Consider the following 18,217-nt stretch of genomic DNA (forward strand, 5'->3'; position numbering starts at 1 on the left):
CGTCGCTGTATATAGTGCGTTTCCCGCAGGTGACGGTGACGGACTTCAATTCTGGGCGAGAGCCAGCTCCTTCCTTGATCCAGGACTGGCCAACGTGAAGTGGGGCCACCGAAGGGAGAGAGCTTCTAGCACAAAACTGACAACACCCTCAAGGAATGCGAACTATGAACTGGATGTAGTAAGTCGATTCACGATAAGCGTAATTACGGTAATTGCCTTGAGTCTAAAGGATCATAATCGGCATTTCTGTCTGTGTTGCTGCACAAAAGATAAATTGGCGATTTCCATTATTAATTCAAACATAAAGTTTGGAATTACTGATCAAGGTCCTCTTGAAGCCATCATCCTCAATCAGTAGGTGGACTCAGTGATGTGGGGGCCCGGTTTTAACTTGACAACAAAAACATTCTAAATTGAACCCCCGCTCACTTCCTGTTCCAGTGTTTGCTATGGACATAAACGAAAAAAAACATTCAAGTGCAGGACTGACCATTCCGTGAAAACCGTCTATACAGCTGAGCGGCGAAAACAAAAGTAACATGTCGAGTGAATATTTCTGCAGCTTGCCGAATGCTGAGAAAAAGGAAGTGCTGTGGGGTTGCGCTCTGGTGAAAACCGTCTACTCTATAGGAAAAACCGTCTAAGGACATGTCCCCCCACTCTACATGGGTAGTTTTGCTGATAATAATAATAATAATAATAATAATAATAATAATAATAATTATTATTATTATTATTATTATTATTATTATTATTCAATATTTTATTTTCGTGGGTGGCATGGTGGTGCAGTGGTAAGCGCTGTCGCCTCACAGCTAGAATGGGTCCTGGGTTCGATTCCCACCTGGGACGCTGTGAGCGCTGAAGGCAGGGCCGGCCCGCCCATAATGCGAACCAAGCGGCTGCCTAGGGCCCCGGGAGTTGGGGGGCCCCCCCCCCCCCCCAATTTTTTTTTTTTTTTTTTTTTTTTTTTTAAATAAACATAGGCTATAATATTATAGGCTGTGTGTGGTAGTTAAAACATAGGTTGACGTTTATTTATGTTTGTAGTTTAAACAAAAACATAAATACTGTAGGCTACATACAACACAAAAGGCTGATATTTACCTTTTGTCGCCACCTGGTGAGTAAATATATATGTAACTAAAACCATTAAAATTGACAACCGGTCCTGCATGTATCTACCGGTCCTTGGCACAAAAAAGGTTGGGAACCCCTGGTTTAACTGACCTGGCAACCCCTATGGCTGCTGGGTTCTACACGCTTGCTTGACACTGATAGGGCTACAAACGAGCGTCATTGTCATGTTTGTTTGTTTTAAATATTCTTCTAAATATGGCTAAAAGTCCAAAAACGTCAAATTTTCTTCGGCGCTGCCCTAGCGGGCAGCACCGAGAGTCCCCTCCTTACAGCACCCCCTACTTAAAAGTACTTCCAGCGCGGATGCCCCCAAACCCCCGCCCCTGGGAGGGGGCCCCTGATCTATATCCTGCTTAGGGCCCCCAGATGGCTAGGGCCGGCCCTGGCTGAAGGAGTGTGTGCCCGTCCGCATGTCCTCGAGTGCCCGCCGCCCGGGTGGGGTCGTCAAAAGGGCCTTTCTGTGTAGAGGTTGCATGTTCTCCCCATGCCCCCTGGGGGTTTCCTTCAAGAACCCCTTCACCAAAACATGCAATATCCTGCAACCAGGATAAATAAATTAAAATTAACACTAATGGGGGATAAAAATGGGATAAAAAAATAGTTTTTTTTGTTTGTTTTTTAATATAGCCTATATACTTTTTTTGTTTTCATTTTATATAGAACAATATACGAACAAGACAAGCTCAAACACAAGAAGTGGAATAGCCCACTGTAGCCTGAATGAGTAGCCTATAGGGAGACCATGACAGGGGTTTTAATATAGGTAGCTACATTACTTTTCAAAAGATTAAAAATAAGTTTACATTTGTTCTGTTCTTGTCTTCTGTGGGGCCCTCTGGCTGCAGGGACCAAGGCAGTCGTTTACCTTTGCCTGATGAGACCCGGACCCCATCCTCCCTCCTCAAAATTTTTTATTTTCTTTTCCAGCATGGCTCCTGCATGCTGCAGCCGGGCGTGACGAAAACAGCGCTCATCTTTTACCTCAGATTGATTTGCATTCTACTGCGTTTGGAGGGGGATGTAATTCACAATCTGGTTTCATGTAGGCCTACAATATCGTCTGACTATAATCAAAGCCTTGACAGTGAAATAAAAGATATACCTCCCTCCTCTCATCCCATGATGCAATGTGTCCACTGTCCAGAGACTGAGGTCTCAGTAAATCACGGTCGCCTCCCCCAGATGCTGCCAAACTCTTTATATTAGGATGCTATTGGCAGAATGTGTATCATTTAGTAGCCTACTCCCTCCCTGGCACTGGCCACAGAGGTGCACTGGGCGCTAACTGATAACTGCTAGCATGGATGGATTATTGAATGGACCAACCGGGCACAGGCCCAGGGGCCCAAGAGCTCAGGGGGCCCCTGAGCAGAGCCTGCCCTGATACATGATGATGCTGTCACTAACTTTACATTTTTACTGCCCTGCGGTCAAATGGCTTTTATTTATTTACCAAAGCCCCACAATTGCCCCCATAATAAAGTACAATTATTTTTGAAGGTGTCAACATGGCACTGTCACAGTGAGTGTTCCCCTCAGTTGATCGATAGCGCTTTAGCAGTAAAGATCTGCATCGTTGTCCAAAGGCTTCATAATGTAAAGTCATGGTTTACCAAGACCCCAAAATGTTGTTTTCCACTCCTCTGTCAGAATAGGAGTGGACCCACTGACTCACACCATGCAGCTACTACTGAAATTAGCTATCTGTGCCCATGGGCGCGTTGTCTCATAATCTGCCTATATAATCTGCAGAGGCCAATCAGACCAATAGGCCACCTCATTGCGGTTCCCCCCATCTTATCCCTTTCTCTGAGATGTGTGTGTGTGTGTGTGTGTGTGTGTGTGTGTGTGTGTGTGTGTGTGTGTGTGTGTGTGTGTGTGTGTGTGTGTGTGTGCGTGTGTGCGTGTGCGTGCGTGTGTGTGTGTGTGTGAACCCTTTGAAGCAACACACAGTCAGCTGCCCTTCAGCACATTACCAGTATTTAGCCTATCTGCAAATGATTAATCTCCAAGCAGTGTAGTAGCCTGAATGTGGATTTATAATCAAATTAGTCAGAGTTTCACATTCTGAATGGGTTCTTAGCACAGCGGGCAATGAGGCTTCTGATGGATTTCAGTCAGCATCTTTATTTTAATATGAGATTTCCTCATGAGGCTATATCATTACAGCTTATTACCAACAGCTGAGTGATTTATTTTAAATTATGATACATTTGACCGACACTCACTGTACAAACAAAATATTAGGGATACTTTTCATGAAGTAGGCTACACTAATGAAGTGAATCAGGTATCTTATTGATTTCCCTTACCAATCAAAAAGGAGATGGAGATTAAGAGAAGCAGATTAGTTATAGAATGATTTATAAGATTTGAGATAATTGAGTTGTGGATTGTGCAAAAAGGCCTGCAACTCAATATGAAGATGTGTAATAATAATGTCACTGATGTAGAATGGGTGTATATGAGCAACTAAAATCCCAGGTGAAAATTGGCATATTATCAATGAAATGTCAACTTTATTCTGCGTACTAAATCTCATATTTACATCATTGACTGCATCTCTGGGGGATAATGTATGTGAAGTCATGAGTACTTTTAATACAACATCCATTATGACTGTAGATGGTGTTTCCATAGGGAAATGGAGATGAGTGCTATTTCCCTGAAGGGGGCGTCACCACGCAGCCTAAATGTTTAGAGAGAAAGCTTGTGTTTGGGGTTCGAATCCTCCAGTAAAACCTGCATGCAACAGGCTCTCTCCTCTTGCCCTTGAGCAAGGCATTCCATGCCCAAGTCTCTGCAGTGGAGCTTCTCAGCGACTTACAGTAAAAGCCTGTGGCTGCACTGGCAGCTCCCACATGGGAAACTCTGTATGAATAATAAAATGCCCCTGCACATCTCTAGCCTGGGTAAACCCATCCCCCACGTGACCTGCTCTCAGACCTGTTCTCAGTCGCTAGTGACTGGGAACTGAGAGAGCAGGTCACGTGGGGGCTGGGTTTACCTAGGCTAGCACATCTCCCCCACAAGGCTGTTGCTGTAAAGAAAACAGTGTTTTCAAATGTCAGTTTGCCTCATTGAGAAATAAATCTAAATTCCAAAATGTCTGCCAGCCTGCCGCCCATGTGTTTACATGACGATCGACTCCATTATCCTGTCAGCAGCTGCCTGATGGAGCTCGACAGTCAACAGCAGTGCAAGGAAGCCTTAACACAGCTGGTATTAAACACATTCTTTACTGACTATTGGATGACGTGTTTTCTATCAGTTTTTTTTGTTCAGGACCTTTTAGGATGTGATGTGCCATGCAGATCCAGATCGGTGTGAATGCTGTGAAGGGAGAGGGTTGTCTTGTCAAATATGAACCTGTGTTTCTTTTAAGCACAAGATGAGCAATAACTGTCTGCACATGACACGAACGCATTTGTTTAGCGGAGGACCCTGCTGTCTCTCAGAGCAGAAACACAGCAAAGAGAAGACAGCATCTCATGCACTGTACCAATCAGGTGGATGCAGCATTATTGAACATTTAATGGCTTGACCTGTTGAATGTAATGGGAATTACTGTACCGCCTACGAATGGAGCTAATCTCATCAGCTACTTTTACCCTCCTAGACTGAGGCAAATGTTGCATTTAACAACCATTGATTGGATTGATAGTGCTTTTCAAAGCACCCAAAGGCAAGTGTTTTACAGTACATATCTCTGTGTGTGTGTGTGGGTGTGTGTGTGTGTGTGTGTGTGTGTGTGTGGGGGGGGGGGGGGGTGTTGGGGGGCTCAACTCATCCACCACCGATGTAGCACCCACCTGGGTGATGCACAGCAGCCAGTTTGTGACAGAAAGCTCACCACACATCAGCTATCATGGTGGAGAGTTGAGGACTGAAAGTGCCAATTAAGTAATGAGGGCTGATTAGGCGGTCTTCATTGAAGGAAGGCCTGTGTGGGAATTTAGCCAGGGCAGCGGGGTTACACCTCTACTCTTGTGAAGAGTCAGAGTGCCGATGGGATCTTTAATGACCACAGGGAGTCAGGACCTCGGTTTAACGTCTCATCCGAAGGACGGTGCTCACTCACAGGACAGGAGTCCTTGTCTCTGCCCTGGGGCATTGGGGATGGGGATATTATTCATGAGACCAGAGGGAGGAGTACCACCTACTGGTCCTCCAACACCACTCCCAGCACCATGGTCTCCCATCCAAAGACTAGCCACGGTTTGTTTGTTTTTGTCTTGCCTACATGTGCTACATCTTCTTCATGTGGGAAGCAGAGCCCTTTGAGAAATCAATTCACTTCCAGTTAAAAGGGTTTTAAGAGCGCCTAATCCCACCTCTAAAAAAACTGTATTCCAGCCCATATGGATGAGAGCCTATAATCTCCCTGTGCCCTCTTTCTCTCTGCTCACTAAGCCCTCTCTCTCTCTCCATGCAGCCCTCCAGCACAGCACTTACCACCAGTTTACATCTGCGTGCAGCTGGGTGGGACTGTGGGCGGCTGGAGCTCGCTGGCACATATGGGCTGTGTGCAGTTGATGAGAAGCGTGCAGGTTTAACAGCAGTTTAACATCAAAGACAGGACAGATTGGGAATATACCATGGGGGCCTTGAAAATGATATAGGATTCCTCACAGAAAACTTGATCTAACTGTGAATTGAAATTGGCATTTCATTCCCTTGTACTTCTTACATTACACAAATTCCATAGTAGCAATGTGACTATACAAGTGAGGTAATTGGTTCCCAAATGAGTACCGGCTACAATAAGTAGATTGTCCTTTATGCACGGGAAAGACAAATGAGATTCAAAGCTAGTTTGCATGTAAAATACTATGTGGTTTTGCTGTGAATAATTGGACACCTGGAAGGCTATAATACATTGGCACTCGCCTCAGGAGTGGATTCCAGTCTACGGCTTGTATTTGTCATGGTCCAGACATGGGTTGTGAACCATCTGAATGGTTACGCTGCCTTAGACTTCCCAAATCAGAGATTCGCTACATGAAATGACTGGCTGTGTATGAGTTACGCCTCAGCATCAGGCTCCATTAGGCAGCAGATCTACAGTGAAAGAAGAGAGCCAGTGGTATGGTTCCATTCTGTGGTAACACAAACAAGAGGATTAATCCATAAGCCCTGCGGCTGAGGTTCACCACCATCATTCAGTCCTTATCAGGCCGCATGCCTCCTAGCATGTAGCTCAGGGAAGAGAGCAGGCAGCATGGCTCAGTGCGTCAGATACACCTTCATGGCAGTGTGGATGCAATCAATATTGATCTCTGAAATGCAATGAGTGAATGGATGCATTATGGATGCACACACACATAAATGCAAGACGAGCCTGGTCGCCAGAATAAAATGTGGGCATTGTACGTTCTGCAATCAACGGACACACAGAATATCACGATTCTGAACCAAACATATGTTGCATATCACGTTTCGAGATGTCAATGTTATAGAGTCTGCTATTGAAATATCACAGTGGCCAGTAAAGGTGTTGTGCAATGGAGGGCGTAAACATCTTGCCTTTCCCATTGGAGAGCAGCTTTCGATCCCCAGGGTTTCCAAAGTCTACATTTCAACAGTAAGTCACATTGAATGTTTTTATGCCCTCCGCCGGCGATAGCCAGGCCGGAGGCATTATGGATCCGGGTTGTCCGTCCGTACGTACGTCCGTCCGTACGGCTGTCCGTACGGCTGTCCGTCCGTCCGTACGATGTTTGTTAACGCGATATCTGAGGAACGCCTGGACGGAATTTCATCAAATTTGCCTCAAACATCGACTTAGACTCAAGGATGATCTGATTAGATTTTGGTGGTCAAAGATCAAAGGTCAAGGTCACTGTGACCTCTCGAACGCCATTTTCAAGCTTGTTAACGCGATATCTGAGGAACGCCTGGACGGAATTTCATCAAATTTGCCTCAAACATCGACTTAGACTCAAGGATGATCTGATTAGATTTTGGTGGTCAAAGGTCAAAGGTCAAGGTCACTGTGACCTCTCGAACGCCATTTTCAAGCTTGTTAACGCGATATCTCAGGAATGCCTTGACGGAATTTAATCAAACTTGTCTCAAACATCGACTTGGAGTCAAGGATGAACTGATTACATTTTGGTGGTCAAAGGTCAAAGGTCAAGGTGAGCTCTCCAACGCCATTTTCAAGCTTGTTAACGCGATATCTCAGGAATGCCTTGACGGAATTTAATCAAACTTGTCTCAAACATCGACTTGGACTCAAGGATTAACTGATTACATTTTGGTGGTCAAAGTTCAAGGTCACTGTGACCTCTCACACACCCAATTTCCAAGCTCTGTAACGCAACATCACAGGAGCGCCTTGACGGAATCTCTTCCAATTTGCCTCAAATGGCGATTTGGACTCCAGAATGAACTAATGGCGGAGGCATAAGTCCGCGTTGCGGTCGTTCTAGTTGTTATTCAAGCACATAACCCAAACCATAATGCTTTAACCAATGTTTTAGGCTACTTGCCTAAATGTAACCAAAGTTGTTTAACTTGCCTAAACATAACCAAAGTTGTTATGCTAGCTTGTTTTTCAAATTAACCGCCAAATTTGTTTCAAATTCACATTGAGATTGTACGTACCACGTACCAGACATATAAAATGGCAACTTTTTATTCTGGTCACTGGTTTGGCACGGCACTGAGATTCAGTATCCAAACAGAGGGGCATCTCACTGAATCCTAATGTGTGATGAAGCCATCTGATTTGTGGACTTTTTCTCCCCACTTGATAGACAACAAGATCAAATCAAATCTGCCCCTGCCTTTCTATACCCAGCCGACAACCACTCTGCAAAAATGTATCCATCTTAGTAAGTCATCTCCTCTATAGATTTGAATCTGAAAAATCTATTTTTTTTCTCAAACGGAGTGAAAATATAATGGTTTGAGATCAAATTGTGTCATGAAGGCTACCTTCAATCAAGTGTCATATTTTTTTAATAGGCCTACTATCAGGATTGCCTTATAGGAGGGATTATCCGAGCAGCATTTTGGTAAAGAAACCGCGCATCACTGGGTGGCAACGGCAATGGAACCCTATGGAGCCTGAACTTTGGGAGGCTTGAGTGTCTGACTCTAGCCGACTGACCCTGTTTACATTTTAAAAACGGCAACAGTTCATACAACTTTAACATGACATGCATATATTATAAATCAAACTCTTGAGCTAATTCTGCTCTCACTCAGAATGTCAAAATATAAGCGATATGTAGCCTATTGAGATATTAACGTTTGTTTGGCACAGTTCATAGGCCTACTAGTCAACTGCCGCGGGTTAACTGCCGCATTTCTGGGTGGCAAGTGACGTCACGCTGATTCGTCCTATTCTGCCTTATCTGAATCAAGTGAATGGGAAATTCTAATAGTGAAAATGACATGTTAAGATGGACATTTATTTATTTCTGCAATGCCTGTGTAAACCAGCTGGTCCCAATGCATCCAGTGCCAGGTCAGGTGATATTATGAATATCCCAGCCACTCCCTCCCTCTCTCCCCTCTCCTTCCTCCCCCCATCTCTCTCTCTCCCTCCCTCTCTCTCCCTCCCTCCCCCCTCCTCTCTCTCCCTCCCTCCCCCCTCCTCCCTCCTCCCCCTCTCTCTCTGATGCTGCAGCTCGCTCCTGACTGTAGTCTCTTTCCAGTCTCCAGTAAACAGCAGTCATGGCGACAGTGGTCCAACCGCTCACTCTGGATCGAGGTAAGGCGCACAAAACAAATGTTTGTTTTTTTGCGATTTGAGCTTTTCATTCAGGGCTGATCACGCCGCAGAAACTTCAGCGAGGACCTGGCAAACCGCTGGAGCGCCAGGTGCTCGTGTGAGCCGTTATTCCTTCCTATAGGCATATATGAATATGAATATGGCTTATTCTAAATAAACGGGTATCCGTGTGGGAGCGCTTGTTGCCTATATTGAACTACTGCTGCGGCGTTAATGGCATGCATTCATTCATACACCGCCACAAAGTCATAAGCTCGATCGCAGCGCTCACGGCGCCGTTCGTTTATTTCTGTCTATATTATGCAACCTCCTCGGCAATATTCTCCAGTTATAGTCTAGCTGTTTTATGTTGTTTACTGGATAAAAGGACATGAGCCGTATCAACTGCACCGCTTTGGATATCTACTTTTCTACATAGGCATTACAACTTTTGTAGCCTATTTGAATAGAACAGGTGCAAGCAGCTTGCATGCCATGGTGCCTTTATAGTAAATATGACCCCAAGATACAGTTGTTTTTATCTCCTACCCGTTGGGAAATCCAGTGTAAGCAAATTGCAAGGGCTATGATAGCCTATAGGCTATAATAATAATAATAATAGGCTATAATACCATCTTGCTAGTGCACAATGCACATCACTGAGCTAAATAAGGTGCACATGCACCACAAGTGCTGTTTAGAGCATTATGAGCTGACAGTAGATTGTAACCTATTTGCAGGTCATGTGACTTAAACACATATCCTGGGAGACCTCATTCATATTTATCACAGCTGTAGGCTACTATACACAGGCAAAATGAATTGCCACATAGGCCTATTTGATCATTATTTACCCTTACATTCCTCTGCAAGCTGTCTCCATCGATTTCTACCTGATGGGAAATAACTATTGTAATGTTATAATACATTTTCGAAAGATTCTGTAGCCTAGGCCTGCATATCAGCAAAACTATGAGTCCCTACAGTATATAGGAATACCATAGTGTGGAAATACTATAAAGAAGCCTATCATACATTCACTACTGAGTAGCACAGACACATATAAGTCCCTATAGGGATATTAGAACGATTTCTTGTAACGTTAGCTGTCTTGCAAAGGAAAACTCCCAGGCTTAGCCTATATTCAGACCATTGAGACCAATGGCAAATCTGATGTTGAAATGTAATATTGCACAAGCATTAGGCTACATGGGAAAGGGATGCTGTCAAAAATATAAAGGAAACTACAGTAGCTATTTCCTCTGTGCCAAGTAAAGCTTGCATTGGTTTCCCAATCACTGCCAAGTCACAAGTGAAGTGACTATAAATACATTTTACCTGCTGGGTTATTATGCAGGAATTAATCTGACTGATGGCACTTGTAATTTGGTATCAGCCAAAGTAATTAGCCACAATTGATTATTCTCTGCTATAAGAAATGAGGTTTTGAGTTGCGTCTGCTCCTTTGGAATGGATGACTCTTAAGTTGAAGCCTCCTAGGCAATCAAGCATATTGGTGCATAACTTCAACTTCTGGCGGGTGCTGAACCCGTTTGGAGGAGTAATGAAACGAGTCCAAGATTATGCGAGGCAAACAGATAAACATGGCAGCCCACTCTTTTCACACCCACCAGCCGCCTTGTGGAATTCAGTCATTCCAGGAAGAGGCATCAGCGGTTGCACTCATAAAACAGGCCTTTATATCACAGAGCCAATATAGGTCTTCAATCTATGCATCTATATTTTCAATCTTACATGAGCACCAACTACACCAAGACAAATTCCTAGTCTGTGAAATCATACCTTGCCAATTAAATAATTCTGATTCTGATTCTGAAAACCAACTGCCAGGGACCTGACTCTGACATGGCAGCAGTCTGAAAGGTAACTGATCCATATTCACATGTTGTGTCGTCATGCAGCCAGCACGTTGCATCTGTAATGACATGAGGAGTCGTAATGATGGTTTCACCCTTGAGGAGCTGTTGCAGAGGCAACATTATACAGGCTGCAACAGTCTTTTGTCAGCTGTTGCCACTTTCAAGGAAACACTGTAACCGCTGATGAAAAGGTAGCCTCACCTCGCGCTGGGAGTCTGTTCAACAACCATCGATGATGTGCAGCTTCGGAGCAGAGGCATGGCCTGTCGGGTCACGGCGGGGGGAGAAAACCTTACATCATTATTGTCAGAGGAACTGACAGAGATAACAGTGACACACCCTTCCAAGAGCCTCAGCTGTACTATCTTTAAGACTGCAGAGCAGACAGTCAAAGACCAACAACAATGTGCCACCTTTTAGCTGAGATGTTGAGAGCACAGATCAGGATGGATGTATCTCAGTTGCACTCAGTCCAGGAATTTTGGCAAAAACCTTCAGATAGAGAGCAAGCCAAAGATTAAAGTGTGATTAACCCTATTGCCAAAGGAGAAGGCTTTTGTGCGCCATTATTACAAATCCTAACACCTACAGTAGGGAATGGATAAATCATCGGCTCAGTAGAAATCAGTCAACCTGATGGAGAAATGAGTCTGTGAATTGAATGCATAACAGATAGAACCAAACTCACTGGCAAACTCACAGCCTCACAATTGACAAATCCACATGCATACCTGTATATAGACTGTGATATAGTGTAGGCTTAAAGGACAAATCCACCCTCAGATCCTCTTACAGTTATGCATCATTGATTATGTAATGATCACTGCACCCAGGAGTTGAGTTGTGATGGTGTATCCACATGCCCTCAACCTGCCACATTTACGTCAACTTCAATTTGTGATTGCCTACATTTCCCGGAATGCCTTTCAACAATCCTGAGAGGACAGGACTGGACTTGTGCTCTGGGTTTTACATGTGGCTGGACAGAGCCATAGTGATAGCAGAAATAGCATAATAAGAGCAAGAGCGAAAGGTTTTTCCGGTCAAGGAATAGTGAGAGTTGCCCGTTACTGAAATTGCAGCATTCCTGTGGCATTGCATTCTGGTCTATTGAGGCTGCTGTCAGTGGAGGAATTGGCCTCTCTCCTCTGCTATGCTATGATGGATTTCTCCCCGTATGATTGTCAATGTAGAATGGCGTCTAGAAAGAAAGCATCGTTATCCTCTCAGAGATCACGGCTGCTTCAGTGTTTTCAGGCCAAACCTCTCATCACATGTTTTCCTCTCAGAGATCACGGCTGCTTCAGTGTTTTCAGGCCAAACCTCTCATCACATGCTTTCAGTCACACTAGCGACATGGAGGATTAGCGCGTGGCTGCAAAGCCCACGTCACTCTTTTAGAGCGAGGCTAAAAAGGCAACACGCTTCTCCTCAGAAGCCAGAGTAAAATGTCAGTATTATGTGTTTTTGCAATCCACGGATATGTAGAATAGGAACATTTCTGAACCAAAATGCATTCCATATCACATTTCCAGATACGGAATAATTAACGTTATACACATCATAGAATGTCATGACAATCTGAGGTGTCGTGATAGGGAGAAGAGGCAGGAGTGGAGGACCTGCAGCGTTCCCGACATGTAACTTTCTCATCTGCTTTCTGAGCTGGTTCCCGACCCAAACCATATCCCCTAATCCCAACCAAGTTGCTTTTGTTGCTAAACCCAAACATTGTTTTACTTGCCTAACGCTAACCAAGTTGCTTTTGTTCACTAAACCCAACCAAGATGTTTTACTTGGTTAAACATAACTGGCGATTTGAGCCAAACTCGCTACAAGGCCGAGTCGGTGGGTCGGTAACCAGGAAGTAGTGGTGGCGCCTCCGAGGCGGAGAGCAAAGGAGGTGGTTACGTAACCAGGAAGAGCCTGTGTCTGTTCATCAAAAAAGGTTCCAAGGCACTCTTCTTCATTAAAAAGCTTTAATATAAGGCTAGTTCTTCATGGAACAGAATTTAAAACAGCCAACATGTTTCGGCCATATGGCCTTCTTCAGGGCTAGTTGCAAACAGGCTGTCTGTGCTGGAGGACTGAAATGTTCATATTCTACATATCTGTGGATTGCAAAAATGTACAATGTCAACATTTTATCCTGGCAATTGGGTTGTTCTCCTTAATACAGAAAGAAGCTACACAGTGGTTTGTCTGGGATGGACACTGTCCCATTAATCAGCTGGGATGAGGAAGACAATAAGATAAGGGTTAGACGGTGTTGGTGTCTGCCTTAACCTCAGTGTCCTGCAGGAGTCAGAGTGTGACGGTATTGATGTCTGCAACATTACAAAACTGTCTTATCTGCTTGCTAACATGCTGTATGATTATCCATGCTAACGATGTGTTAGCTGTTACTTACCGTCTGTGTTGAGAATGTCCGCTTTCCAGGCATTTGCCTTTTTAACAGCATCTTTATAATCTGCTGCCCGGTCGTTAGCCCAAAGGCTCAGGTTTTCGACAAATATGTGATATGTGATGACATGACTGAGGGTGCAGTTATAACTGGGGAGGGGGCTGATATTTTTTATAGTAAAAACCCGCCATGCCTATTTCTGCACTTTTTAACCATGCAATAGCCTCTGAAAAGCTAAATAACAACACAAGAAACTAAAGACTACTGTTTCGAAATCAAATAAAAGATTTATTTCACAACATGTCGGGAACTGTCTGGAGCACACTGAGTCTGAACATACAGTAGGTCTATGCACAATCATAGAATGAATAGTTAGTTGACTACAAAAATAAACAAAACCTAAACAAAATAATATCCAACAGTGCCATGCCAGGGTCATTAAATAGCCTAAATAAATAACTAAATAATCTGATCACTAAATAAGTGATCAGATCGCATTGTCTGCTCATATGTGGGTGCAGCTCGCTCTCTCTCTCTCTCTCTCTCATTGACGTCACTGCAAATTTCACTTCTCCGTGGTTTCCATTCTGTGGATTGCTACAATTGAGAAAAAAATAGCCTAGAATTAGGGCCGAAAGTTCAATACACCACGAAAAGCAGACTGTTTGAACCAAAGTGATGTGTGTCTATCTCTCCTCCGTTCAATTTCAGCCCCACGGACAGCAGGGATTCCGCTAGGATTTTGACTGGCCGGCCAATGTAACTGGTATCGTTCCAAAATTCCGGCCTTATAGAATATTTACCAACCCAGTCAAAATGTAGCTATTGAAAAAAGATCGATTTAATCATTTTTTACATACATAACATATTTTTAGCAAACGAAACTTGAATTTTAAAATAATTTTTGTTGACGTTTATTTCAAAATAATTATCTATGCACTGAAGTCTGTGCCTGCAGTGCAAAGTTAGTGAGGAGAGCCTCACCACTCATTAATTAATTAATTAATTAATTCGGTTCAGGTTTGAATTTACGTTCAGAAATAACATTTAAACAGCAATAAAACACACAAAAACAAAGGCTATGAATGATGCAATCATCCAAGAAATGTGTTTTATCGATATAAGGGCGGCTCGACCTCTTTCTTCTCAGGAGTAGCAGGAGCTTGATGCTTTTCTGTCGCTTTCTGGCCTCGGCTGAAGTAGCCTACTTGCACCATCATTACGTTTAAAAAACAATTTGCCCAGCTATGTCTGCTTTGCCATTTTGATCTCGTGTCGGCCGTCCGCGCGAATCAGGATGCTGCTGCTGTGTGCATATGGTGACTGGCGGACTACAGTTAAAGAGACAGCGTCGGCTAGATTTTTCCTTTTTTCACCAAACACTCCACATAGGCCTATATATGAGGTTCAAATCTAATAAATACATCCCTGACACCTTGTGACAACCAAAGCACAGCAAATAGCGCTTCCCTGCCCATTGTGAAACAATAGAGCTATGTTTAGAGAGGGTACATTAACTTAAACTGATCAAATTTAAAGTGAGGGGGCAGCAAATTGAACTGAGGGTGCAAAGCCCAGAGTGTGACGGTGTTGGTGTCTGCCTTAACCTCAGTGTCCTGCAGGAGTCAGAGTGTGACGGCGTTGGTGTTTGCCTTAACCTCAGTGTCCTGCAGGAGTCAGAGTGTGACGGTGTTGATGTCTGCCTTAACCTCAGTGTCCTGCAGGAGTCAGAGTGTGACGGCGTTGGTGTCTGCCTTAACCTCAGTGTCCTGCAGGAGTCAGTGTGTGACGGCGTTGGTGTCTGCCTTAACCTCAGTGTCCTGCAGGAGTCAGAGTGTGACGGCGTTGGTGTCTGCCTTAACCTCAGTGTCCTGCAGGAGTCAGAGTGTGACGGTGTTGGTGTCTGCCTTAACCTCAGTGTCCTGCAGGAGTCAGAGTGTGACAGCGTTGGTGTCTGCCTTAACCTCAGTGTCCTGCAGGAGTCAGAGTGTGACGGCGTTGGTGTCTGCCTTAACCTCAGTGTCCTGCAGGAGTCAGAGTGTGACGGCGTTGGTGTCTGCCTTAACCTCAGTGTCCTGCAGGAGTCAGAGTGTGACGGCGTTGGTGTCTGCCTTAACCTCAGTGTCCTGCAGGAGTCAGAGTGTGACGGTGTTGATGTCTGCCTTAACCTCAGTGTCCTGCAGGAGTCAGAGTGTGACGGCGTTGGTGTCTGCCTTAACCTCAGTGTCCTGCAGGAGTCAGAGTGTGACGGCGTTGGTGTCTGCCTTAACCTCAGTGTCCTGCAGGAGTCAGAGTGTGACGGTGTTGATGTCTGCCTTAACCTCAGTGTCCTGCAGGAGTCAGAGTGTGACGGCGTTGGTGTCTGCCTTAACCTCAGTGTCCTGCAGGAGTCAGAGTGTGACGGTGTTGATGTCTGCCTTAACCTCAGTGTCCTGCAGGAGTCAGAGTGTGACGGTGTTGATGTCTGCCTTAACCTCAGTGTCCTGCAGGAGTCATTAGCCCAGCAGGTTTGATTTATTTGCCCGTGCGTTGAGGGGAATGTCACGGCAGGCCAAATGAGTAGTGATTCGCTGGGCTTGGGGATAGGGCTTGTTTGGTAAATCTCCACCATCCCATTCCACTCATCCAGAGTGTGGTTATTGCCATTCTTTATGGTTGGAATTAGCCAAGGGCATCAAGAACATGCAGGTCAAACCGGCGGTGGCAGATGGTAAGGCCTCTTCAGGACAATTTATTCTAGCATGCCATCCAGATAGCATCTCTCACAGTGCTTCCATACAAAGCTAGAAAGAGAGTCACCGATAGGCCATCTTCGCCTTTTACCATCACCTGCGCTGGCGAAAAGTGAAGTTTTATTAAAGCCTCAAAGTCACAGTGTGACAGGAGCATCTCATTGATCAACCTTATTATATTTTCCAAGGTCTCTCAGGTTTAATTACGATCACTTCCACGGTTTAATGAGCTGAGCTGGACATGTAAATTTACAGCGCTGCCGTTTTGTCAAAATGACACCATTAAGTATTGGGAATGAATTACATCCAGTTCTGCTCTCTATTATAAATGGACTAATTATCCCAGAGTATTGGAGCACTGCCCAGTGCCAACAGCCCAAGACAATGTTGTGGAGCATTTGTTGGGCGCTGAGGCGTTGTTCAGCTCTGTGCCTTTTCTCTAAGCAGTGAATGATGCAGATGACCTTTGACCTTTCACAGCCTGATGTTGAAGAGGTGGGTGGGGGGGATCAGTGTTAGCACAGCTGAAAGCAGCCATAGTCATTTGATTCCGGGTTCCTGAAATGTATGCCGTTAGATTTTATGGCTTTTATTTTGATGGTGCAAAAGATTCTTGACACTGAGTAACTTGGAAGATCTCTTGGTACAGCATGTGTGTGTGTGTGTGTGTGTGTGTGTGTGTGTGTGTGTGTGTGGGTACTGACCATGAGTGTGTGATGAGATCATTGGTTGTATAATTGAATGACCTATAATGACACTGGGTGTCCTGTGTGGTTCTACATGAAATGTGTTGTCTGATTCAGTAAATCGGTAACACAGTAACCTTCTGGGAACTCGCTCAGGAAACCGTGTAAAAGGGGCAGGCACTTTAAAAAAATACCTGGCAGTGGCAGGTGATTGGATGAATCATCTGTCTAGCACGTCGTCACACTTAAAGGATGGGTTTTCCGTGGGGAATATGAATATATATTAAATCTCACGCCCCTAAGGTTTTCGAATCCGTTGAAATTTTTGAAATTGGATATTCACTGCCATGCCTATCAAGCATCTATCACATTATTTCCATGTCGCTCTGACGCAAAACGCGTCAGAGCGACACCCCCCGCCTTGCGGAAGTCGTGCACCTATGAACTACAACTGTTGTTGGCCATGGTCCCGCCTCTAGAGGTCCTCCACGCCCCTTCAGAGGCCTTGACAAAAACAAAAAGGCAGCCATCTTTTTCAACCGCCTAGCCTGCTGTAGCTAATATTAGCTTCCCATAGTTCCTTGCAAAGAGACCATATCTCGGGAACGGAAGCACTAATAGACACGGGACTGGCGGCATTGGAAAGATCGTCAAATTTTACATCTAGTAGTAGGTGGGTCGAAGTAACGAAATCAACGCTGAGCAATGTACCCGTTTTTACACATTTTTACAGAAAATAGTTACATCATCAGATGCGCGTAACTCCTACGAAAATGCCTTAAAATGCATGAAATTTTTTTTATGAAGACATCTCCCGACATATATACTACCGTTTACATTTGGTGCAATTTGGAGGCAATTTTATTTTCGATTTATTTCTTCTTCTTTGTATCTTTTATTGTCGAAGCCTTCTTCTTCTTCTTCTTTGAGTTTTATGGCGGTTGGCAAACATATATGTGCATTACCGCCATCTACTGGAGTTTGATATCAGCCAAATGCCTGAGGGGTGGGCATGAAAACGAAGGCCACGCGAGCCCAGTGCATTTGGGAAATGTAGTATTTCGAGTCCCCGCACCCGCACCTCCCCCCCACCACCCCCCCCCCACACACAGAGTGGATTTCGGTTGATATCTCTGTGAGTAAACCACCAATTTCAAAAATTTCAACGGATTCGAAAACCTTAGGGGCGTGAGATTTAATATATATTCATATTCCCCACGGAAAACCCATCCTTTAAATCCCGCCAATAGCTGCTTCATAGGACGTTGATGGTGTGAACGTGGTTCGGAATCAGATTCAACCCAAAAGATTTGAGTGTGACAAGATGGATTTTCGTGTGATCATGATCTTGCACGACTCCAGCTGCCACTTCGTTCAACCTGCCTTATTGTAATTGTCTACCTCTACTTCACTTACTGATTTCCTACATTCCCCAGAATGCATTTCCCCCAGAAAGAGTGTGAACTTGTTGTCGATCATATAAATATACTTAGCAAGCTGAGCCAACTATTTCATGAACAGTGGGGCGTGTCTATGATTACAGCCACACCATAACATATATTGTGGCTGCAATGCCATGGTTTATTGAGGCTGCTGTCAGTGGAGTGATTGGTATATCTTCCTTTGCTACAATGGATTTCTGTATGATTTTG

The 18,217-nt window shown here is 44.5% G+C and overlaps 1 protein-coding gene across 1 annotated transcript in view; it reads left to right on the forward strand.

Annotated features, from left to right (window-relative positions):
* Positions 1-8,826: 8,826 nt before the first annotated feature.
* lin7a (lin-7 homolog A (C. elegans)) overlaps positions 8,827-18,217 on the forward strand; it is a gene marked incomplete at both ends in the record, with an annotated part of 56,122 nt that continues 46,731 nt past the window's right edge. Inside the window, one exon of the mRNA XM_083656623.1 lies at positions 8,827-8,863. Within this exon, the coding sequence (XP_083512749.1) occupies positions 8,827-8,863 (37 nt within the window). The remainder of the gene's footprint in view (positions 8,864-18,217) is intronic.

Source organism: Poromitra crassiceps (genome assembly GCF_964638095.1).
Source record: "Poromitra crassiceps genome assembly, chromosome: 2".
NCBI lineage: Eukaryota > Metazoa > Chordata > Actinopteri > Beryciformes > Melamphaidae > Poromitra > Poromitra crassiceps.